Raw genomic sequence first — 24,332 nt, forward strand, 5'->3', positions numbered from 1 at the left:
GATACCAACAAAGAGACAACTATGATCATGTGTTTTATTGATCGTGCCGCTATATAAACACTGCACCTAGCAATTACTACAAATTTTTGATTAATTAAAATATTTAAATGTTGAGAATATTTTTTTAAAAATCAAATTAAAAATATTTTAAAAGTAATCTGATAAAAACTTGCATCTTTAAAACAAACGAAACTAGAAAACGCCCACATCTCTGCTCCTGGGCTTCGCAATCTCCGCTCAAATCCGCGGTTGAAGTCAGAGAAAGAGACAAATGGCTATGGCTAGAGCAACCTCTGGTCCCGCTTACCCGGAGAGGTTCTACGCCGCCGCATCTTACGTCGGTCTCGACGGATCTGATTCGTCGGCGAAAAACGTCAGCTCGAAATTCTCAAAGGATACTGCACTACTATTCTATGCGTTGTACCAGCAGGTCAGCAACTTCCATTTATGATCTTCTTCGATTTTCCAACCTCACGATTGTGGATTTAGGTTTTGAATTTCACGAGATCTGGTGGTTTCGATATTGATTTCTTTGTTTTGGTTCATCGATTCATATTCATCTCCTCGAATTCTTATCAGATCCTAGAAATGACGCACTTAACTTGTCTGATTTAGCTATATTTCGACCCTGGTTAGGATCCATTGCTGACTGTTTAACTTGTCAGTGAAATGTTGCCCGAGATTTGATTGGAAACGTGATTGAAGTAGTCTTATTAATCAGATTCAATCGTAGTTTGCTTAGATCTATAGTTGCTTCATTATCATGTTATGTGATTATAATGTCAGAAACTTAGCCTTTTGTCATGTGTTTTTGTGAGAGAAACTTTCCCTTCAACTAATTAAATCTCGAGTCAGCTAATTTTCAATTCCTGGCTATGATATAGGCTTAGTGTTGATGATCTCTTGGACTTATTATGTATACAGGCTACTGTCGGACCATGCAACACTCCCAAACCTAGTGCATGGAGACCTGTGGAGCAAAGCAAATGGAGAAGGTTAGATTTTCCTGCTGTCTGCAAATACTTATCTATAATTAACATTCTTGCATTTATCACTGGCTCTTTTACGTTTCTATGCTTGAGTTTGTGAATCATAGTTGTAGGAAGAAGTTTTTCTGGTAGATATTATTAGGAGGTATCATAGATTTCATCAATTACTAGAGTGGAAGACTTCAGATGCCTCATAAATCAGGGGAACAGCAAAGGGGTTCTAGTGTTAGCTAGCTTTTGAGGAAAATAAAAAATGCAGGATTTGTATTTGCATCCTTGTGGAAAAAAACTAAATTCTTACCTATGTTTTGGTCTATATTACCGAGGTTGTTACTGCTTAGGATGTTTTTAAGGAAAACAAACCTTTAACGTTGTCCTAGTGAACTTTCCTGAAAGAAACACATGCTACTGTTCTGAAGCATTTTTATATATACCTAGTTGGCAGGAGCTCGGAACCATGCCCTCCACCGAGGCAATGCGTCTCTTTGTGAAAATTCTGGAGGTAACCGACAGAGAGGTCTACACTTATTTTTTAAAAAGAATTTACCCAAGCATAGTCTTGATTTCTTCCCTATTGCTCAATTTTTACCAGGAAGACGATCCTGGTTGGTATTCCAGGGCATCTAATGATATTCCAGATCCTGTCGTAGATGTCCAAATTAATGTAAGTTTTTGTATCCCTTGGGTTTCGATGTCCAAACCATGGGAAATATTACACATATCTTTTGCTTGGCTGAAGAAAAGTATTCGAGTCTTTTAGTGCATTCATTCTCTGTAGCAGAGAACGAAAGATGAGCCTGTTATTGAGAATGGTAACTCATTTGGCGAGACAAAGACAATTTCCACTGAGAATGGACAATTGGCTGAAACCCAAGATAAAGATGTAGTCTCAGAAGAGTCAAATACTGTTTCTGTGTATAACCAGTGGACGGCACCCCAAACATCAGGTCAGCCGCCAAAAGCTCGTTACGAGGTATTAATTTTTTTCTCTCTTTTGGATGATAAGAAAAACGTCCTGTCATTCATGTATCTTCTGAATTTTCTGAGTCTTGTTTATACATTCATTTCAGCATGGAGCAGCTGTTATTCAAGATAAGATGTATATATATGGTGGAAATCATAATGGCCGTTACCTCGGTGATCTTCATGTAAGCTACTTATACGATTCTTAAGAATAAGCTGATGATGTAATTGAGATATTCATTTTGACCTAGCTTGGCAATACCATTCCCGCTGACAGTTCCCTCTGTATACAGGTTCTAGATTTAAAAAACTGGACTTGGTCAAGAGTTGAAACCAAGGTTGCAAGTGAATCAGAGGAAACATCAACTCCAACATTATTAGCTCCTTGTGCTGGTCATTCTTTGGTTAGTTTATAAATTCACTCGTTTGGCTTTCTTGCCCAGAAATATTCAAGACAGGGTAACAAAGAAGACTCTAGCTATACATACAAATGTTGACTTGTCTTCTTTGCTTGTTTTGCAGATACCATGGGACAACAATCTGCTGTCTATCGGTGGCCATACAAAGGATCCCTCAGAATCTATCCAAGGTTAGTGTTTATAATTTTTTGAAGACGATTAGTTGCACATATCTTATAGGAGTTTTCTGGACTCTCAATGATTACATATCATTTTTCTACTGTTCTCCTATCACAGTGAAGGTCTTTGATACGCATACCAGTACATGGTCAATGCTTAAGACATATGGAAAACCACCGGTATATTTTCGCTTCTCTCATGCTGTCTTTGTTTTTCGTTACCTTTGCATGGAAATATTCCATTATTATAAACAATTCATGTTTTTGGCCGTCATAAGAGACAAAAAAAAGAAAAGTTGTTTTCTTTCCTTATTCTCCCATACTATCTTCAGGGTTCAGTTGCATCTGAATCCAAAACTTCTCCGTTCTGATTTGGGAGTCGTATATGCAGTTTGGTTACATAAATTGAGACTTTCTTTGTCATTATCTCTTGCTTTCAGGTTTCACGTGGAGGACAGTCAGTCACAATTGTGGGTAAAACTTTGGTGATATTTGGCGGGCAAGATGCAAAGAGATCACTTCTGAACGATTTACATATACTTGACCTAGAAACGATGACTTGGGATGAGATAGATGCCGTGTAAGATGTTATGATGTTTCTGCATTTTGTTCTCTTCAGAAGAAGTCAAACCCATTTAAGATTAGAAAAAGAACCAGAATATGAATACATTTAGAATTCCTTCATCTATCTCTTTTAGTAATTAAGTAGTCTTTATTGAAAGATTAGCAATTCAGGGCTGAAAACTGGTGTCAAATTGCAGGGGTGTATCTCCATCTCCGAGGTCTGATCATGCTGCTGCAGTGCATGCGGAACGTTACCTTCTTATCTTTGGTGGGGGCTCACATGCAACCTGTTTCGATGATCTGCATGTCCTTGATTTGCAGACTGTAAGTTAAGCTAAGAGTGTATTTTTCAGCTGCTCTCAAACGTTCTTTGTCCTCTGATATAACTGTCACATGTAGATGGAATGGTCAAGACCAGCACAACAGGGTGATGCACCAACTACAAGAGCTGGACATGCTGGCGTGACAATTGGGGAGAACTGGTTTATTGTTGGTGGCGGTGATAACAAGAGTGGTATGCTCATGCTCTTTTCTATGGAAATTATCTTCTTTTCCCAACCATTTCTGTTTATCCTTCTCTGGAACCTTTCTGGGGAAAATAGATTAGTTGCTTTGTTTTGCGTGGTGACTGATTTTGTAATAAATTACTGCAGGAGCCTCTGAGAGTGTTGTACTAAACATGTCAACTCTTGCATGGTCGGTAGTCGCTTCAGTTCAAGGACGTGTACCTCTTGCTAGCGAGGTACTTACATGAACCGACTATAACCATGTTTATTCTCCAGATAACTATACAAGACAGAATTTTCACCAAATCATTCCTGAAACATGCTAGTTGCCTTTTCAAGATTTCGAAAAATATCAGTCTTGTGTATTTCATTTTCATATTCCTTTCCTTTTCTAACAGGGATTAAGTTTAGTCGTAAGTTCTTACAGTGGTGAAGATGTGCTAGTCGCTTTTGGTGGATACAATGGGCGTTACAACAACGAAGTAGGGACTGATCTAAACCTATAAGTACATTTCTCTTGATTTTGCATTTAATTCTGATTCTAATACTTTCTTTGTGGTAGATTCATCTTCTTAAACCAAGCCACAAATCAACATTGCAAACAAAGAATCTGGAAGCGCCTTTGCCAGGTAGTCTTTCTGCAGTGAATAACGCCACAACCAGAGACATTGAGTCTGAGGTTGAGGTGAGCCAAGAAGGCAGAGTACGGGAAATCGTCATGGACAATGTTAACGCTGGATCAAAGGTATATATATTTGTCAGAATTTTCCTCCTTAATCAATTTGAATATAGCAGCATCTTCTGATTTGTTCGAGATTTGAATATAGCACCTATCTATTGCGATATTAATATAGAAAAAATATGTCAGCGTATCTGTTTTGAGCTTTTGTGGGATAAAGATGCACATAATATTTTGTGGTACTGGTAGTCATTGTAACAACACAGGATATATATAGTTCAGTCCGGATCATCACCATCTCTTTCGCTCTTACTTTGTTTTTGGGTAATGAATCCCACAGGTTGAAGGAAACAACGAACGGATTATCACGACTCTTAAATCCGAGAAAGAAGAACTAGAGGTATCACTGAACAAGGAGAAGATGCAGACTCTCCAACTAAGGCAGGAGTTAGCAGAAGCAGAATCACGAAATACAGAGTTGTACAAGGTAATAAATTGGTGAACCAATAGTTCATAAAGACTGGTTGCAGCAAACTCTTCCAATTTCACTCACATTTAATCATCTGAATATGTCAGAATTTTTCTCTGATACTCTATATACCTAAATAACTTTGTACTGACATTTTATAGGAACTTCAGTCTGTTCGTGGCCAACTTGCTGCCGAACAGTCAAGGTGTTTCAAACTGGAGGTATGAAACCTGTAGCCACATCTCTTTTATACTGTAACCTACAGAAGATGGAAACTCTGTGAAACCTGTGATCGAATCACATATACTTAATTACGGGATGATTTAGAACAGTGGATCCATCACTAATCTCTCTGTCATCTGTTGATACGAAGCTACGTTAGATCATGAAAAGAAAAACAAAGCAAATCTAATTCGGGTCCTCATTCTTTGAATCAATCTTTTGCAGGTTGATGTTGCAGAGCTAAGGCAAAAGCTTCAAACATTGGAAACACTACAAAAGGAACTGGAACTCCTTCAGCGTCAAAAGGCTGCATCTGAACAAGCTGCAATCAACGCTAAAAGACAGAGCTCGGGTGGCGTCTGGGGCTGGCTCGCTGGAAGCCCTCAGGAGAAGGATGATGATTCGCCATGATAATTTTTTTTACAGAATTGATAGTCATTTGCTTTTGAGTAAAGAAATATATATTTTATATATAGAGAGATTTTTTTTTTTTTTTTTTGTCAAAAGTCCCTCGCATGGTTTCTTCCTCTTCCAAATAAGATATTTGAATACCGTATTTTTTTGAGCTTTGTTGTATTACTTTTTGATTCGTGTTAGTTCTCTGTTATTTAATACTACAAGTTATCCACCAGAATATTTTGTTGACCTTTTTGAGAGTGTCAGAAAATTAACATTAAATTTATTCTTTAAGCCATAAAATAAAGTAAAATTATAAATCACCAGTCACCTCAATCAAATTTAGTTCATTGGGTAAAGAAGACGAAAAAACACGTTTTTACCCAAACAAAAAAAAAAAAAATGACGTGGCGACTTGCTATTGGATGTGAAGGTTTAACCGTTGAGCATCATCATTAATGACGCTAGAAAGTTACCAAAATGTCCCTGTCAAGCTCAAGTTCTTTTTTGTCATCTTCTCCAGCTTTCCTCTCATGGGGTTTTCTTAAATTTTCTCTTCCAGCTAAAATAATCTCAGGATTTTAAACAAATCTACACATCTTTTGGCTTTAGAGTTGTTTCTGCCTTTCTGGGGTTTGATGTCATTGTTAATTTGTTATGAAGCGGTTTAATTCCGAGTGCTCAAGTGTGGTTAGAGATATGGATTCTGCTAGGGTTTTTGGTGATAGTTTTGTGTCTTTTACTGATAATGATGGTTCGAGTAAAACTTTGAAAGCGATTGATCAGTCCGAACCTTTCCTTATGGAGCTTGATTCGCTTGCTACAGACAGTAGAAGTGATGATGGTGATGGAAATGAGAAGAAGAAGAAGAAGAAGAAGAACACAGGGATGGCTTCGAAGGAGGGAACAAGAGTTCGGGACTACAATTCTTTCTTGTCTGAGTTCGATGATTACGTTGCAAGCGAGAGAATGGGTACTAAAGTTTCTAAGGCGTTGAGCAATGGCTTTGAAGTGGGAGATATGGTATGGGGAAAGGTAAAGTCACATCCTTGGTGGCCAGGTCAAATATTCAATGAAGCTTTTGCGTCTCCCTCTGTTCGTCGTATGAAGGAGATGGGTTACGTTCTGGTTGCTTTCTTTGGAGATTCTAGTTATGGTTGGTTCGATCCTTCTCACCTTATTCCTTTTGAACCTCATGTCTCAGAGAAATCACAGCAAACTGATTCGATTCACTTTGCAAAAGCTGTTGAGGAAGCTATGGATGAAGTAGGTAGAAGGTCAGCTCTTGGTTTGACTTGTAGATGTCGGAACCCTTCTAACTTTAGTCCTACTAGTTTAAAAGGTTACTTTGCTGTTGATGTGCCTGATTACGAGCTTCGAGCTGTTTACTCTTCTAAGCAGATTCAGAAAGCTAGAGATAGTTTTTCATCTGTTCAAACTCTAGCTTTTGTGAAGGGATGTGCATTAGCACCTCAAGAGTGTGATGATTCAGAAGACAGCATAAAGTCTTTCCAGAAGAGAGTAGCGGTTTATGCTTTCCGCAGGGCAGTGTTTGAGGAATTTGATGAAACTTATGAGCAGGCCTTCAGGGCAAGATCTTCAGTGACGACACATGAACCACTTAATAGAGCATCCCCTCGAGGTAGCATCACCTTTCAGCGATCCTGGCATTGTTTTCAATACATTTGTAATATTTCTGCTTCATTTTTCGGATTCGATGGAGTTATATTGGACCTTTATCCTATGTATCACAGAGATGCGGTACTCTAAATTGGTGATCTCTTTGAGGCTTTTTTTTTTGTTTGTTTCTCGAGCCAGAGAGTTTTGCGTCTTTGATATCCTTGAAATTGGCCTTTTTAAGATTGTTTTGGTAGAATTTATAGCCTTTAAAGTTGTATACTTAGAATGCTTCAAAAAAGACTTTGCATATTTTTGATCTTAAATTATGCATTTTAAAGCAACTTCACAATGTGGAGTGTCATTTTACCATTTTTAGTTTTGCTTTACTTGTTTTTGGGTGGTTGGAATAGATTTTATCTTTCCTCATGCGTTGCTTATGTTTACAGCTCCCTTGAGTGGCTCACTGGTCAGTGCAGTAACTCTGAGCAACTCAAAGATCTCTACACAAGCTATGAAAGTAAAGGATTCTACTAAACAAGAAAAATATCATCCCAAAAGAAGAGAGGAAGCTTGTGATATGACTGTTGAATTTGGCCAGGTCCAAGCATCTTTTCAGTTTCAGAGCATCGACGGATCTTCAGCTGTGGATCATATGCTGCAGAGAAGGACTCCACATCTCCAAACGCCCAGGAAACATGAGCATACCGGAATTGTCAGCGTGAACTTTACCTCTTCAAGTGGTGATATTCCTATAAAGAAATCCTCTGTTTCAAAGCTCTCACATGATGATGACAAGGGTCTATCTCAAGAATCAAAGGTGAGAATGGGAGAAGAAGCTGCTCTATTTCCAGACCATGAGAGATTTAAAGCAATGACCAGCCTTAAACAAGATGAGACTGGCACAAATTTTAGATCTAACGAAGGCGAAGGCTCTGTCCAGCCGTTTATTGAGGGGAAATGTTCTGCAGGAGTTGGGATAAAGAAAGACAATGACCTGAAACGGTTTTCTGAAGAAATGAATTCTGAGAATGTTCCTCCAAAGCCGAAGAAGAAGAAAATGAAGAAAGAGTCTGGGTCAGAGCTGAACCATAAGAGTCCAAATAAGAGGAAAGCTTTGTCTTCTGGGGAAGCTTGGGTAAAGAAATCATCTCAATTAGATTCATCAAAGAGACACCCCAATATGTTGATTATGAGAAACTCTAAACTTGATAGCCTGCAGCTGTTGAGTAATTTGCAAGCTCTCTCGCTTGACCCTTTCTTTAGATCCTCGGATAGAAGCTCTACTAGAGTTGTAAGACAGTTCTTTTTGCGTTTCCGATCGTTTGTTTGCCAGAAAAGCTTGGCCGCATCTCCTTCCACGACAAACCCGTCAAAATGTGCAAAGACTTTGAGCAGAACCAATGAAACATCAAACTCCGGGAGAAAACGTCTCCCCTCTGCCCAGCAACAAGATGTCCCATCAACTAAGAAGCTAAAGAATACCAATCAGTTCAAACCAATGGCTTCTGACAAGAAAACCAACCAAGAAGCAACGAAGAGACCAAGTCTTGCACCTTTTAATCTAGTGAGAGACCGAGGTGGTCCAGTCCCCATCAATGCCAAACCGGCTATAGGTCAACCAGAAAAGATGGCTCCATCTGCAAGGGTCTTTGAGCCAACAATGCTGGTCATGATGTTTCCTCCTGGTACATCTCTCCCTTCCACCGCTCTGCTTAAGGCGAGGTTTGGACGCTTTGGACAGTTGGATCAATCAGCTATCAGAGTTTCCTGGAAATCCTCGACTTGCCGTGTTGTCTTCCTGTATAAACTTGATGCGCAGACTGCCTTAAGATATGCATCAGGAAGCAACTCTATCTTTGGCAACGTGAATGTGACATACTTTCTCCGCGACATGAATGCTTCCTCTGCATCCGGAGATCATGAACTGAAGAAAGCCAAGACAGACGAACCAATGACTGAACCATTGAACGAGCGGCTAGAGCAAACACCGCCAGTTAGCCAACCAAACATCCAGCTCAAGTCCTGTTTGAAAAAACCATGCAAGAACGGTGATGGTAACCACAGAACAGCACGAGTGAGATTCATGTTGGGTGGGAAAGAAACAGAGACACCATTTTTAGTTTCGGGTAGAAACAATGGAAATCACGCTTCTTCTTCTTCATCATCATCATCTGTTGCTATGGAATATGTTAGTCACAACACGGTTCCGTTAACATTGCCTCCGATTCTTCCTCCCTCTTGGCAAAACTCAAAACCGAAGCCTGCTGCTAATAATGAAGTGGATCACGTCGAGCCACCACTAAACCCGTCGCAGTATACGGTGGACATCTCCCAGCAGATGATAAAGCTGTTAACAAGGTGTAACGATGTTGTGGCTAACGTCACGGGTTTGTTGGGTTACGTCCCTTATCATTCCTTATGAAATTGTACATATAACTAGATTCTACAGTATTTTTATATTACAGTAGGTAGTATGGTTACTTGTACTCTCTCTCTCTCTCTCTCTCAATATCCGGAGTTGACATATACACCAAATTGAACCGAAACTAAACCAGAATGTGTTTATATCTCTAACTTTATTGGGTTTCCTATTTTACCACGAAAAATTAATTTGTATCAAATGAAATAAAAATTGATAATACATTCACTTTTAGTTTTTACACGCTAGCAAGGTGTAAAAATATTACGTCTTTGTTTTGCCTTTGAACTTTGGTACGCCATGACATTTGAATATGTGATATGTCTAACATGGCATAATCATATTTTATTTTATTAAAAAGCGGAGATTATCGAATCCTAGCAAATATATTTTTCTTATCTAGAACAGAATAATATACCAAAAAAAAGCTTTTTGATTTGGATGCAAATCCTTAAAACGATATATATATACAGGATATATATATTTCCCAAATCTCCTGATCTCTTTCTAAGTTACTCGTCTCTTTTCTCCTCTTCTTCTACTGATTCTCCACACTTACTTATAATGGATTATTATCAACCGGTTGAGGTTAACGTTCTATCAGCTCAAGATCTCAACTCCGTAAATCTTTTGTTCAGACCAACCGTCTATGTTTCTGTCTCGGTCACGCGTGGTTCACGTGACCAGCAAGTCACCCCAGCTGCTACGTGCAGTAAGAAAACCTTACGGTGGAACTACTCTATGAAATTCTATATAGAAGATGACAAGGTTCGAAGGAATGAGTCAGTGTTTGTGTTTCAAATCAAGTGTAAGAGAGTTTTCGGGTCCGACCAAGTCGTTGGGAAGCTTTTCGTACCGGTAAAGCAATTGCTTCACTTGATTGAAGAACAGACGATAACCGAGCATGCCAATATAAATTTTCAGGTCGTAACCGAGACTGGAAAACCAAAGGGTGGTATATGGTTAGGATTTAGATTTGGATGTATTTTTAGGGGACAAATCAGAGGTTATGATCCGGATAATGCTAGGGTTTATGAGGGTTATAGATTAGGAGTTTGGGGGAATATTAGACACGAGCCATCAGCTCCTTGTGAAGACGATATCTATCCTTAGAATCGATTATTCGATTATTTCTATAATATTTTTTCATATCTTGTTATTGTTATATTACTCTATATATATGTATATCTCCGGATTTTAAGTTTAGAGTAAAAAACAAAATAAAATTTAGCCATTAGCGCGAAAAGATATATTTCTCGATCGTTACCCTTCGTGTATGGTGTCAATGGTGAATCATATTATCTTTTGTATGATTAATAGATCGAAACTTTGTTTTTTTTGAAAAAATTAATAGATCGAAACTTGTTTTTGGTAAAATATTATCTTCAATCATAAAGGTGGATATAACATATAGAGTTTATAAATATAAAGCATCGATGATACACTTCCACATTTGTCTCCTGATTGAAACTCGATCGGAAATTTTTATTAGGGGCTGTTATTGGAGAGCTGATTTCTAAATCCATATGGAATTGTAAATTTAACCTGTTTTATCCTTGGATTTGAGTCATTCTATTTTGTACTTTCAAATCCATTCAAATCCATTTAAAACATAATGTGGATTTTGAAATCTAAAAACAAATTATTAAATGAATAACATAAAATTTTAAGAAGTATTTGTAAATCATAGAACCAATAACACATGATTTTGATAAGTATTTTAAAATCTATGATTAAATAACACATGAATTTTGTTTGGATTTCCAAATCCACTAAAATCATAAAACCAATAAAAAAATAACTAAGGTAAATTAACTTTTGAAAATTAAAAGCTACAGGTCAAGCAAATTTATCTCTATATATGTTGTTGGGAGCTTAAACATTCGTGAGCCGTGGCATGCCTTTGTTTTCAAGTAGGTAAACCATGGATGATGGATCAGAGAGCAGTGCCGGCCATGAAGCCAAGCAAGGGGCTTGCGGCCGTAATACATTAAGTAAATAATCGGCCGTGAAAATGTTAGAATATCTTAGCAGTCTAGTCACTAGACTCTAGTGGTTAAATCTAGTGGTTAAAGTGACTTAGAGTCAATTATAGGTGCAATGTTCATGCCTATATCTTGCATTTGGCAATAAATTTTGTTTTTTCTTAACTAACCAGCCTTTTATAAATTTACTAGGGCCGGGCATTCGGGTTCGGGTATTACCCATTCGGATTCGGATAAACGGGTTTAGAAAAATAGAACCTATTGGGTATTTTTAGATATATGGGTTCGGTTCGGTTTGGGTACTATCGGGTTCGGGTCGGTTTGGGTTACAAATTTTAGAATCCGATTAGTACCTGAACTACCGGGTACCCGAAAAAATATAATTAAATTTAAATAAATTTAGTTAAATTTTGACTTACATAACAAAATATTTTAGATATTTTGATTATTTTTGATATTTAGGTATAAAACTAAATGAAATATTCAAAATTATAATCATAATTTTGGGGTAATTGCATTATATTAATGATAAATATTATAAATATGTTTATATGTTCGGGTTTAATGGGTACCCAAACGGGTACCGGGTATTACCCGATCCTAACCCAAACCCACAAGTATTAGAAAATAGAACCCAATAAAGTTTTATAAGCAAACTCGTATCCAACCCGAACCCGGTTTTTCGGATCAGGTTCCGGATTGGGTATTCGGATACGGTTTTTATATCGAAGCCTAAAATTTACTGCTTTAAGCGAAATTTATAAATACAAATAAAAAACTAAAAGCCGCGTAAAAAAAACAGTTCCAATCGGGGAGATTCATCGGACTTGATAAGGATCGTTACAACCCCTCATGCCCCACCAAAACAAACAAATATCAATAAATGATTTTAAACATAACAACGTGTTTATACATAGAACAAGAAACCCGAGTGAGATGGTTTTGATTTTCATGCTATTTTTAAGTTCTCAATAAATTGATTTTAAGCAACGTGTTTATACCTAGAACAATATTTTTAGAAGGTTTATTAATATTGGTATCTTGATTAATTTCTCAATAAGAATGATATAGTTAGTTAGTTTTCAATAAATGATTTGTTGAAAAATACAATATCAGTGTGGTTGTTGTTTGAAACTGATCAAAGATTTTTCTTGCTAAATAGAACAAGAATCCAGGAAAAGTTCCTATTGGAGGGAAACCGAGGAGGAAATATCAAAAGTTGCAAGCAAAAACAGCTGCTGAATCAAAGAAAAGAGCTCAAGCGGAGTCATCGTCTCAAGCTACCAGTGAACTGACTTTCCAAGAGGTGGTACCATTAATTAATGGTTATTTTATTTTTTAATATATAGTCAAAAAAATTAATATATAGTTACCTCATATCTTGCTTTGATTTTGTTACAGATATTAGGCATAGTTGACACCATAATAAAAAGCGAGTGCACACGTTGTGTGAGCTCTTCCAAACATTGGTTGATGAAGAACTTATCAATCACATCAAGCCTGATGAATCAGACTACTTCGGACTTGCTAATCTTAAAATTGCTATTAATCCCGAGTTAAAAATATTTTTAAGGGTAGAATTTATTATCGAGGATTTTTTAATATGTTCTAACTATTTCAATAATTTCTGGTCAAACCCCACACCATTACGTACATTGTTCTCTATAAAAAGCGATGAAGATTAATTAGTTTATCATTATCACTACACTAAGCAAAATATATTGTGGTAACATCTTTAGTATTATGAGTTTATAGTGAAATAAAATAAAGATTATAACACATGAACATTGGAATATTTGGAATAGATTATCGCAGTAAAGTTGATCAAAAAAAAATTGTTTTCCAAGGAGGGGATTTATCACTTGCCAAAGAAAGCGGTCATAACCAAACACACCCGTCTACACAGCATGTTTCTCATTGGTTATGGAGTAACTACCGTGGGTGAATTGTAGGGGGCTGCAAAGTTTATGCGATACTCATCGAGAACAAATGTGACATCTTATGCCGAAAAGACTAGGTTGTCTTCTTTGTTTTTTCTTTCAAAGAGTTACCTACACAATACATAGATGATATATATTTTTAATTATTATATATATTTCTCTTATATTATGACTATGATAAAATCATCTATAAATAAATTATTTGATTTTTTGATATATTGAGTATAATTTACATTAAATTATAGAAAAATATAAATTGTAGGTATAATTTTTTATATATGGCAGAAAATTAGTTATTTTTTGGTTCTTTAAAATGTTAAATAGATATTAACAAAAAATAAGCAACACCTAAGTAAAATATGAACAAAACATAAGTAAAATATTTTTACGACTTTTAGATATCATAACATCTATTTTTACTGTCACATTAGCATTTTGTTAGTTCATTAAAAATATCATTTCTTATAAAATTTTAATATAAGTTCTTAACTTTCATGTGATTTTTCAATTTACTTTCAAACATATAATACATTAATATATAATACTCTATTAATATAAATAAAAGATTAAGATATATGAAATAAAAAGAATTAATAACAAGTAAAATATCATGGATTTTTAAAATAAAAAACGTAAACACATATTTGAATTCTCTCTCAAACTTAAGCGACACACTCCCAATTTTTTTTTTTTTTAATACAAATTAAAACTTGTTTTTGTTACTGCCATGGAAGTCAGATTTTCGTTATCTTCAATTTTTTTCCCCCAACTTAGAAAATCAGAATGGGCTTATTATGGGCTTATTATTGGACGTAAACCCAAAAAAGCCCAAAGATGGAAATTAAATGAAAGATTTAATAGTCAGCAACATATATAGATTCTAGACTTGCATGACCAGTGCTAGCTAGCTTTTAATTTGGAACTAAATTAATTTCAAATAAATAAGGCAAATTAATGACCAGTGAAGTCGATATCTATGCTTAGAAATGGATTATTCGGTAATTTATAATATTTTCATATCTTTTCATTGTTATATTACATTTTTTTTTGTTTAATGGCGGCTAAATTATTTTTTGCATGCTAATGGCTAAATTTTTGCTTGCTAATGGCTAAATTTTTGCATGCTAATATAACAATGACCAGATATGAAAAATATTATAAATAGTCGAATAATCGATTTCTAAGCATAGATGATAGATGTCATTAATTTGCCATATTTATTTGAAAATTAATTTATTTCCAAATTAAAAGCTAGCTAGCACTGGTCATGCAAGTCTAGAATCTATATATGTTGCTGGCTTAAAGTTTCGTGAGCCGTGGCATGCGTCTGCTTGACTGCTTTTTTTGGCAAGTAGGTAAATCATATATGCGGTTGCAAAAACCAACGCAAGAGAATTTTATAGATTCAGGAAAAGAACTAAAAGCCACGTTTAAAAAAAAATCAATCCAATCCGGAAAATTCAAACTCCGTTTTCCTTCGGAGTTGATGAGGATCATTACAACTCATGCACACCTGTAGAAACCCGAGTGGGATGGTTATGAATCTTATGACTTTTGATGTATTGGATTGAAACCTCCTAACATTTTTAGAAGGTTTATCAAGATTCCACCAATGTACAAAATGACAAAGAACACTGAAAATTCCGTTTCTGTTTTGTTGTTTAATTAGTCTAAAAGATTTTGATATTTTTGACCATTGTTATGTTATCTAAGGATTGCTTGTTTCAAATGTTAAATGGCTAGCAGTGAAAGACAAATACTCCTAGCTACATTTTGTGAAGTTTTGAAGGTTTTGCATAACTAATTAAAATTAATATTAGTATTTACAATTTATGAACGCAGATGAGAACGGCATGCACATATGTATTTTTTTTTGTCGTTTTTGTTTCACGTTCGAATATAAATAATGTATAAAAAGAAACCTAAAGTCCTATTTTCTCAAATTCCTTCAAAGTCGGATATGAATCACAAAATGAAGACCAAATAATAATCCCACAGGCAAAAGCAAAAACAAGCTACTCAAGTAACTCAACTCATATCATAGGGACCTACACAAAATAAGGTGCACTGTGTTGTAGCGTATAAAACCCACACCCACGGTTTTTTGCCAAGGTTTAGTTTCTTTATTCTCTCTTCTCTCAGAATATTGATCGCAGAGACCTTTCTTCTCCGATAGCCATTGTTTCGCCTTCCACTGTAAAAACTCTCTGTAGAACTTAAAAAGGTTTGTAGAAAAGATGTGCGATACATCTGGGTTCTTCCTTTCTTCTTCATTTTCGTAGATTCTTCTTGTCTGTTTCGAAACCAAAATCTAGCTACGTTTTCTTTCTTCATACGTACCAAAACATTTTGTGGTTCCAACAAAAAAAAAGTTGTGAACTTTCTTTCTTTCTCTTTTAAGCATTCACCTTCTTCATATTGACAAACTTTTCTGGGTTCCGTGTGTTAAAGATTCCGACTTTAATTTATTGGGGGGGAAATTGCAAGATTTTCTTAAACAAAAGCTTGTGTTTATGTTTCTCGAAAGTTGTTTCTTATCAAAATCCGTCTTTCACGCCCTTTTGGTTCGATTCTTCCTTGCAGGTCACTTACGAGGTTGATCTGAGTTGATATATATACTGTTAAAAGTGGAATCTGATTTGGTAATCATCTATTCTTTGCGACATTTTCTATATTAAATTCTGCTTTTGTAGGACTAAACACTAGTAGTTCAATCCACCCAAACGCGGCCTTGAAACATCAAAGAAGAGAGCACCAAAACCCTAAACCCCAAAATCAAGATGATCCCTAGCTAGTGACTCCCTAAGACAGTACCAACACCCCCAAATCGACATCCAAACGCATACCGAACGGGAATTCAAAACCCATATTGAAGTCATTTAGCGCTGCAGTCGTCTCTCAAACTAATTAGGTTACCATAGCGAAGTTTAACAAGTTAGTTAAATCTGCATGCATGCATGTTCCTGCTATTTCTATCCAAGTAAATTTTTGGGATTCTGAATCGGGGAGTGCGTATTATTAATTATATGATTGTTGTGGAAATGTTGCTTTATTGAGTATCTAACATACATTTTCTGTCTAATTGAACAAGATGGATCAAGGACGAGGAGGCATTGGAGCTAAACCGAAAAGGCAAAATGCATTCGCACAAGCCAAGAATCAAGGTCAAGCAAAACAGAAAAAAAAACCTCTTCGAACGATCGAACCTAGCAACGAGAGTATTTTTCGAGAGGTACCGTATATTGATACTTAACTAGTTAGTTATGCATGATAACAGTTTGGCTTTTATGTGTGATGGTAAGTCACTATGAGCTGAGTTACTGTGAAGTTGCAATAATAGGTTACCAGATAGATAATGATTAATCATTTGACCTAGTCAAAAGTAATTTTGGCTGGAATAATATATAGAACTGATACACGAAACTTGTTGTTGTAGATTTTTGGTCCTCATACAATATTAAAAGATTGGAGTGTGGTATTAGGGATTATTGGTGATGTTCTTGATCAAGTGAAAGGTTATTAATATTTCTTTATACGATATTTCAAATTGGAATAATGAATTATAGTCATAAACTAACTAGTTTGATCATGTGCAGACTATTGTTGGGCAATTGTTTTTGCCCGACTTATGCAAGCTATATATAATCAAGGACTCCCTACCACTCTACAGCATGAGTTTTCATTTCTTGAACTTGTCGATCATATTAAGCCTAAAGAATTTGAAAAGTTTGCTCTAGCCAATTTGAAAATTGCATTTGATCACATTGCTAGCCATGGGATAATGAAGAAGCCAGTTAAAAGAGGTAACGAAAGGGTAAGCGCAAAATTATGTACTCGTGTAAATTTACGTGAAAGCATCTTTCTTTATCTAGGTTTTTAAATATAATAATTTGATACATGCGTATGTGTATGTTTCTCATTAATTAGGCAAGCTCAAAAGGATTAAGAATCAAGAAAACCTTTCATCTTTATGAAGATGTTTATTCAACATTTATCCGAGAGGAGTTAGATAAATATCCTGTTGGACTAATTCTGAAGCCGACTCTAGACTTTGCATATATTGGCAAGGTTAGTAAAAATTTATTAAATCTTTTCAGCTTTACATATATAAGTTTTGATAATTTTCATTTGCTAATCAGTAAATTCAATTTCTAATCAATTTTTTTTCAGGAAGTCTACAATTTACCAAAGAAAGTGGTTACACCCAGCAGTACTCTCCACTGTATACTGCTAATAGGATATGGCGTGACCCAACAAGGGAAGCTATTCTTCATCGGTCAAAACTCGTGGGGAACAGATTGGGGATGTAGAGGCTACGTAAGAATCATCATCGACGAGTTATGTGACATCATTTCCCTCAAATAGTAGATGTAGTTTTTAATTTCTAACGTTTCATTTTCTTTCTTGTTTTTCTTTGACTTTCTTGTTTATCAAAACTATGGTTCACAATTTCTTTTTTTTTTTTATAAAAAAAAAAAAAAAAGAAGAAAAAATTAACAAGAAATATTGTTCAAAGTTTTATATTAGGAGTGTGTTTTTTTCCCTCTTCTTTCATGTATGATTAAATACAATATCATCATACATAGTTTAGTGTTTTTCCTAACACATACGGAACCACTTTATCTTTTACCTAAAGCAATCACACCGATTCAAAACAAGATCGAGAGTACATAACTTAAATATTGTTTATCTTTTCTAATCCTTCCGTGTGGTAAACAGAGATATAGCTAACGCAAAGACAAACTGCTGGGCAACACAGAACAAGATAGAAAAATTCAGGAAATAACAAACCATTCACATTCAAACACTGCACTTATTAGAAGTGAGTGTGGGTTCTTAATAAGTTGATAGGTAAGCAGTACACAAAAGTCTTCAACATAGAACACAGTGCAAATTTCCTAAGAAGTCAAGTCTACTAGATTTTCATAAAATGAAGCTCTTGATCTCTTCCATCACCTTGGTTACCTCTTTCACATGTTCTCTTCCATCGCCTACAATCAGCTCATCGACACAAAAAGTAAACAAAAAATAAGTTGCGGTTTAAGAAGAAGGAAAGTCCCAAAAATTAAAAATCCAGATATCTAACAAAGTCAAAACCAAAAACGTAGAAATCTTTTGTTGCTGCTGTGATGTGAGCAAGATGAACATTCAGAAATCAGAGAAATAAATAAAACCTAGGAACGAAACCAACCACACACATAATCAAACACAAACCGGAGATGGGATAAACAGATATACATACCCTTTTAGGTGCGGGACTTGGTCTGCAAAGGATGGGATAAATTTCGTGTAATACAGACCAAACCGCTTTCGCTTGATACTCCACTAAAGGTGCATCTGGAGACTCGGGCTCTCTTGCAGCAAATGTAATGTAAAACTTAGTCATTGACCCCGGGTTGTAATTTGCCCTCAAGATATGGTCCAGTTTCACATTCTTTTTCTACAAAACAATAAAACTATACTTATTAGATATCTATAGAACTATATAGTGCAGAGGCAATAAATAGAAAAAGGGAACTAATTAAGACTTGCCTCATCTTCGTTGTAGCGTTGGAGACAAAGAGATGTCAACTTTTCGCAGACCTCACGGATGGTAAGGCCTAACATAGCCGGCTCGTCCAGATCTCCGAGCGAAGCAATTCCAGGGGTATAAACATAAGGTGGGAACTTGTCTGATGTCTCAAAGAAACCCTAAACCCAACAACAACAAAAAAAAAAAACCCACATGTGATTAATTAACATGAAATTTTTAAAAGAGACGACCAACCGACGAAGAAGGATGATAAATTTATGACACGACGACAAAGGATGATACCTTGGTTTCGATGAGCTGGCGTTTATAGTGACGGCACTGCTCCTCAAACTCCTTATCCGAATAATCACCCAGATTAGGGGAATCATACTCCCGGCCGTCGAAGCTATCATAACCCCACTCGGGCTCTCTATTCTCCTCATTCCTCCTGTAACTCTCTCCCTCGTCACCTTCTTCTTCCTCATCTAATTCGTCACTATCCTCGTCTAATTCGTTTTCCTCATCTAATTCGTCATTATCCTCGTCTAATTCGTTTTCTTCTCCCTCACTATCCTCGTCTAGTCTGTCCTCGTCAGCTGTTTGCGCGCTTTCACCGGAATCGTCAGTTTCGGCCCTGCGCTTCCCCATTAACGATAAGGCAACGCCAAGTGAAGTTTCCATGTGATCTAGGTCACTCGAAGATCCAGTTCCATCAGTCACCTCGCTGTCGCTTGATTTTGGAGCCATGTCGATTATCGAACAAACCCTAAAATTCTCTTCAACCCAATTTTCTGTGAAGAAGACGACGACACACAAACTTTTTTTTTTTTTTTTTTTTTTATTGTGTCCACGCAATAAAATTAGTGTGGTTGGTTATATCTTTTATATATGTGGTCAAACCTTCTTGGGTTTTGATTTTATTGGGGCTTGATTTAGTCCTGTTATTTGTCCTTTTCAAATAACAGTTTGGTTTGTATTGGTTCACTCAAATGTGTTTTGGACTTTTGGGCTCCTTAATTAAAAAAAAAAAAAAAATCTAATATCAGAACTGTACTTTTTTCTTTTTCGCCGAAATAACTTTGTATATAAAATCGTTATACGATAAGGTTAACCAAGATGGAGAGGATCTACACTACTAGAAAGAATACAAATTTCTCCTTGCGAAGTTTACAACTTATATGGAAGAGCAATAACGTTGAACTGAGAGAAACGTGTCTATATGTGCACGTGGCTTGCTTTCACTGGCCAATTATTTGTCTAGGCCTTTAGAAAACTCATTTAATATCTAAAATTTTGTGTACAATTTAATTTAGCGAATATATAATCAACTCTACTATATATAATAATAAAAAATCTTACCAATGTGAGTTTTTGTATTATTTTAATGTTTTCACTGAGTTTAAAATTTTTGAAGATGTTAATTACTCTGCTTGTTAGTTTGGTTTTTCTCCACTAACCACTTTTTAGATACAAATAAAAATGTGGATCTTCCAAGAAAAATACAAGACCACAATTTAATTAGAACTAACAGATTGTTTAACATATATAAAAAAGCCAAAGAGAAATGTTAAGAGACACGTTGCCAAAAAAAGAAGGACCAAACAGATAAAGTATATATTAAGCTATCTAGTTTAGAAATTGTGTCGTCAAAATACTTCAAGGTCAACTCATATCTAATACTATATATTGAGAATATTTTACCATCTATATTATTATTTTTGAAATACATTTTGGTTTATGCCCTTTTAGTTTTATTTATTTAATTTTTTTCTTACATTATTAACTCATAAAACAATTACATAAATAACATTCTTAAATTGACCAATATTTGTTACATTTATTGCCAAAAAATCTTAACAACATCTATACATTATGATTTTTCAAAAAACAACTAACTCTACCCATTAAATCTTGAAAACTATTTTTATGGATGCTAGAATCTCTCAAATTTAAATGATAGATTTGTCAAAAAAAGGTTATAATCTCCATAATTATATTAACATTAATAAATTTCCTAAATCTAAAATCCAATTTTAGAATGATTAGAAAACCAATATTCACAGATATTTAACTTTAGCAAGAGGACATACATTTAATTTAGTATATATTTTATTTAGAAACTGAATATTTATATATACATGATAGTTTGAATTAACATTAGTATAAATATAAAATATTATTAATTCGTTCTTGAAACACGAGTGAAATTCCTATTTAATTATTTAGCCAATATTACTAATATTAGATTATGAGAAATATTAAATCAGGTAATTTAACTAAAATTTTGTAAAATAATTAAATTATTGGTAATATTGTGACTTAATGAGACAATAACTTATAAATTACATATTTATATATTTAATTCCCTTATTATTGTTCTAATAATTAACAATCCAAACAAAATTAATTAAACAAAACAAACTAAATACGAACAACTATTTGAGTAAACCCTAATTCCCCTTTTCAATTTCAATTTGGGGTTTTTCTAAGAGCAAAACCATACAAACGCACACATATACACGAATTTTAAAATTATATCAGTAATTTTATCCCTCTCAGTGACACTTATTTACGTTTGTGCCATCGAAAAGAATCAGTTTTTTTTTTAATATGATTTTGTTATCTGTATTACTCAGTCTACTGTATGATTATTGGTTATTCTATAAAATAATTTCTAAATGCCGCACTTTCATTTTTCTTTTCCAAATAATACTTCTACTAAAATTTTCAAAAATACTAGTATTAAAATTTTTGTTTTCAAAATAACACAAATATGAAAATCGATTTTTAAGAGTAAAGGTATAAAATTTATGTTTCTTTAATTTTTCTTTCCTCAGTTATCAAATATTTTTAAATTTAAAAGAGGTGTTCATACTTCATAAGTGGAGATGGTCTAACAAATATTAAAATATCTTTCATTTTTTATTCATTTTAACTCTTTTCAATTCAGTCAATCATATCAAAAAAAAAAAAAAAAAAAAAAAACGTTCTCGACCTCTCCATATATTATACTATAATAAACTATTTATTGTTTGTTATTAATTTATTTATTACCTATCTAACGACTAGTATTTTAACTTATAAAGAGACTGACACTATCAGAGTAGGTTTTATTGATAGACCGGTGTGATGCGTCGTAACTATTTGTGTACGTTTATCAATAGATAAACTTAACATAGCTGGCGAAATTCAGAAAGATCCGGGTAATACACAATCGGTCTTTAACGTAGAAAAATACTAGTGAATAACTTATTGGTCTACTAGACTCGTTAAAGCGGCCTTGTGAAATTCTTCAATCACTCACCTCGGCTACTTCTTTCACTTGATCTCTTTCAACTAGCACATAGACAACAAAAATCAGATGTTAATTGTAAGTTGTTATGCTAAACGAACCAGCCATATATAATTCACCATATCTCTAGAACCATTGCCATCATTTTACGAGATAACAATCAGAGTGGTTAAGTGCTCATCTAACCTAGTCTAGAAACCACATTGTTTCATACACTCCACAATCAAGCTAAGCAGAACAGTCTCACAAATAATATATTCCATGTCGGGAAGACAAAACCAGAAGATGTGTCAGGCAAAACCTAGAACTAGAAGTAGATATAATATAATTTAGTGAAATGTGGTTTCTTCAGTGAATGGTGTCTCTGCTCTAATCATTTAATTTACAAAACTACATGCTGAGATGTGAATAGGGGAGGTATACCGATTTTAGGTGGATAAGTGGGTCTGCAAAGGATAGGATAAGTAATGCCAGCAGACCAAGCCACTTTAGCTTGATACTCAAGTAGAGGTGCATCAGGAGAGTCAGACTCTCTAGCAGCAAAAGTGATGTAGTACTTTGTGCAGCCCCCTGGGTTGTAATTAGCCCTCAAAACATGCTCGAGAATCACATTAAATCCCTGGGAATTAAACAAAAGAGACAATTTAAGAATGGCTCTCATATATATCCTAACAACACTTGGAATCTGAAAAGCCAAACTAGAGAATAGAGAGAGTTGGCTTACCTTTTCTTCGTTATATTTGTCAAGACAAAGAGATACCATGTCTGCTAGGAACTGACGAACTGTGATACCTCGACGCATTTTTTTATCAAGACCCGGGACTGCAGAAATCCCACCCCAGCGGCAAGGTGGGAATTTGTCACTTGGCTCAAAAAAACCCTAAAAAACATAACATAACAAAAATTAGGATATATGTTATAAATATAACAAAAGATTCAAAAATTGATGAAAAAGGATGAAGATGATGAGACCACCTTGGTTTCGATGACCGTGCGACTGTAAAAATGGGCTTTCTTCTCGAATTCCTTGTCCGAATACTCCTCACTATTCCCAGAGGAATGATACTCCCGTTCATCGAAGCTATCCTTATCCCATTCCAAATCCCTATCCTCCTCCTCTTCTTCCTCGTCCTCGACACTTTCTTCTATGTCGCCTTCGTTTTCACCGGGATCCTCCTCCAGGTTCGTTGTTTCGACCTTGCGCTTCCCCAGGAAAGAAGAGTCATCTCCGGTGTAAATTTCCATGGCCTCCGTCGGTTGAGTCTCGCAAGATCCATCCTTTCTCTCGGTGTCGCTTGATTTGGTGGAAACCATCCCCGATTGATTATTTGAGTAAACCCTAATTCCCCTTTCCAATTCAATTTGGGGTTTTTATAAGAGCAAAGCCATACAAATGCACACATATACACGATTTAAAAGTTATATCAGTAATTTTATCCCTCTCCGTAACACTTCTTTACGTTTGTGCCGTCGGAAAGAATCATAACTGATTTTTTCAGAACAAAAAAAGATAAAGGCATGGTCACAAATATAATAGTGTACTCTCAGTTACACAAAGTAGATGTATTTTATGTGTGTGCATCAATTATATGACGTAATGTGGTTAACACCATAAACATACAATTTCAATACATCGGTTGACTGACTCCAGCGTTGACCAAAATTGACTAAAAAATATTCTAATTTTTTTTATGTATACTTTTAAAAAAATAAATTGCTATATGAAATAGTTTATAGTTTAAAAAAAAAAATTAAGACATTCTATATTACATAACTAAATATATTTTTTACATCTTTAATGTATACATTCTTATAATTAGTATTTTTTTTTTTGGTGAATCATTAGTAATTTTTATTTTGAAGCTAAACTAACAGTCAAATTTTTTACAGTCAAATATATTGTTTTGCAAAATCAATTTTTTGGATCTTCTATCTTCTATATATTGAAAATAAATATTGTGTGTTTTTGTTTTTTACAATAAAATATATTGCTTTATTAAATAAATAAAATGTATTTAAATAAATCAAATACTAAGTTGATGTTTTTAATTGCAATTGAAAAAAATTAACTATTACAAGACTGGATGAATTAACATATATACAATATATTTTCTATTGCAAAACTTAATTTACAATATATTAAGTAATTTTGTTATGTATTGGGTTTGGTTCTAAGTATTTTTGTTGTAGAAATATTTT

General features: G+C 34.8%; 6 protein-coding genes across 7 annotated transcripts; 4 read left to right on the top strand and 2 right to left on the bottom strand.

The window, feature by feature from the left end:
- Positions 1-62: 62 nt before the first annotated feature.
- LOC104703457 (acyl-CoA-binding domain-containing protein 4) lies at positions 63-5,600 on the top strand. Of its 2 annotated transcripts, none has more exons than XM_010419482.3 (18): positions 63-430; positions 925-995; positions 1,428-1,491; positions 1,582-1,653; positions 1,771-1,962; positions 2,060-2,137; positions 2,246-2,356; positions 2,475-2,541; positions 2,648-2,709; positions 2,970-3,109; positions 3,291-3,417; positions 3,493-3,607; positions 3,747-3,835; positions 3,998-4,081; positions 4,162-4,344; positions 4,619-4,765; positions 4,909-4,968; positions 5,195-5,600. In XM_010419482.3, exons 1-18 carry the CDS (start codon positions 272-274, stop codon positions 5,378-5,380), a joined length of 2,007 nt encoding a protein of 668 aa, XP_010417784.2. In that variant the 5' UTR covers positions 63-271; the 3' UTR covers positions 5,381-5,600. The 2 variants fall into 2 exon arrangements, with proteins under 2 accessions (XP_010417784.2, XP_087320219.1); XM_087464093.1 differs by having other exon boundaries at positions 89-430; positions 1,768-1,962.
- Positions 5,601-5,898: 298 nt separating this feature from the next.
- On the top strand, positions 5,899-9,471 carry LOC104711954 (Tudor/PWWP/MBT superfamily protein). Its single transcript, XM_087450277.1, has 2 exons — positions 5,899-7,007; positions 7,432-9,471. The coding sequence occupies exons 1-2, from the start codon at positions 6,023-6,025 to the stop codon at positions 9,405-9,407; spliced, it is 2,961 nt and encodes a 986-aa protein (XP_087306403.1). The 5' UTR covers positions 5,899-6,022; the 3' UTR covers positions 9,408-9,471.
- Positions 9,472-9,968: 497 nt separating this feature from the next.
- On the top strand, positions 9,969-10,517 carry LOC104703466 (protein SRC2 homolog). The gene has a single exon (XM_087463483.1). It carries the CDS (start codon positions 9,969-9,971, stop codon positions 10,515-10,517), a length of 549 nt encoding a protein of 182 aa, XP_087319609.1.
- An 818-nt stretch (positions 10,518-11,335) lies between these two features.
- Positions 11,336-17,694, top strand: LOC104703474 (4-hydroxybenzaldehyde synthase, chloroplastic-like). The gene is made up of 6 exons (XM_087463486.1): positions 11,336-11,386; positions 12,552-12,698; positions 16,766-16,844; positions 16,926-17,143; positions 17,257-17,397; positions 17,500-17,694. Exons 1-6 carry the CDS (start codon positions 11,336-11,338, stop codon positions 17,692-17,694), a joined length of 831 nt encoding a protein of 276 aa, XP_087319612.1.
- Positions 17,695-18,103: 409 nt separating this feature from the next.
- Positions 18,104-19,692, bottom strand: LOC104712103 (uncharacterized). Its single transcript, XM_087508223.1, has 4 exons — positions 19,145-19,692; positions 18,862-19,020; positions 18,572-18,769; positions 18,104-18,320 (listed from the first exon to the last, which is right to left on the bottom strand). Exons 1-4 carry the CDS (start codon positions 19,586-19,588, stop codon positions 18,300-18,302), a joined length of 822 nt encoding a protein of 273 aa, XP_087364349.1. The 5' UTR covers positions 19,589-19,692; the 3' UTR covers positions 18,104-18,299.
- Positions 19,693-21,931: 2,239 nt separating this feature from the next.
- LOC104712290 (uncharacterized) lies at positions 21,932-23,553 on the bottom strand. The gene is made up of 4 exons (XM_010429186.3): positions 23,109-23,553; positions 22,858-23,013; positions 22,557-22,752; positions 21,932-22,177 (listed from the first exon to the last, which is right to left on the bottom strand). Exons 1-4 carry the CDS (start codon positions 23,445-23,447, stop codon positions 22,134-22,136), a joined length of 735 nt encoding a protein of 244 aa, XP_010427488.1. The 5' UTR covers positions 23,448-23,553; the 3' UTR covers positions 21,932-22,133.
- Between the last annotated feature and the right edge of the window lie 779 nt (positions 23,554-24,332).

Source organism: Camelina sativa, chromosome 1 (genome assembly GCF_030686135.1).
Source record: "Camelina sativa cultivar CO46 ecotype springtype chromosome 1, ASM3068613v1".
Lineage (NCBI taxonomy): Eukaryota > Viridiplantae > Streptophyta > Magnoliopsida > Brassicales > Brassicaceae > Camelina > Camelina sativa.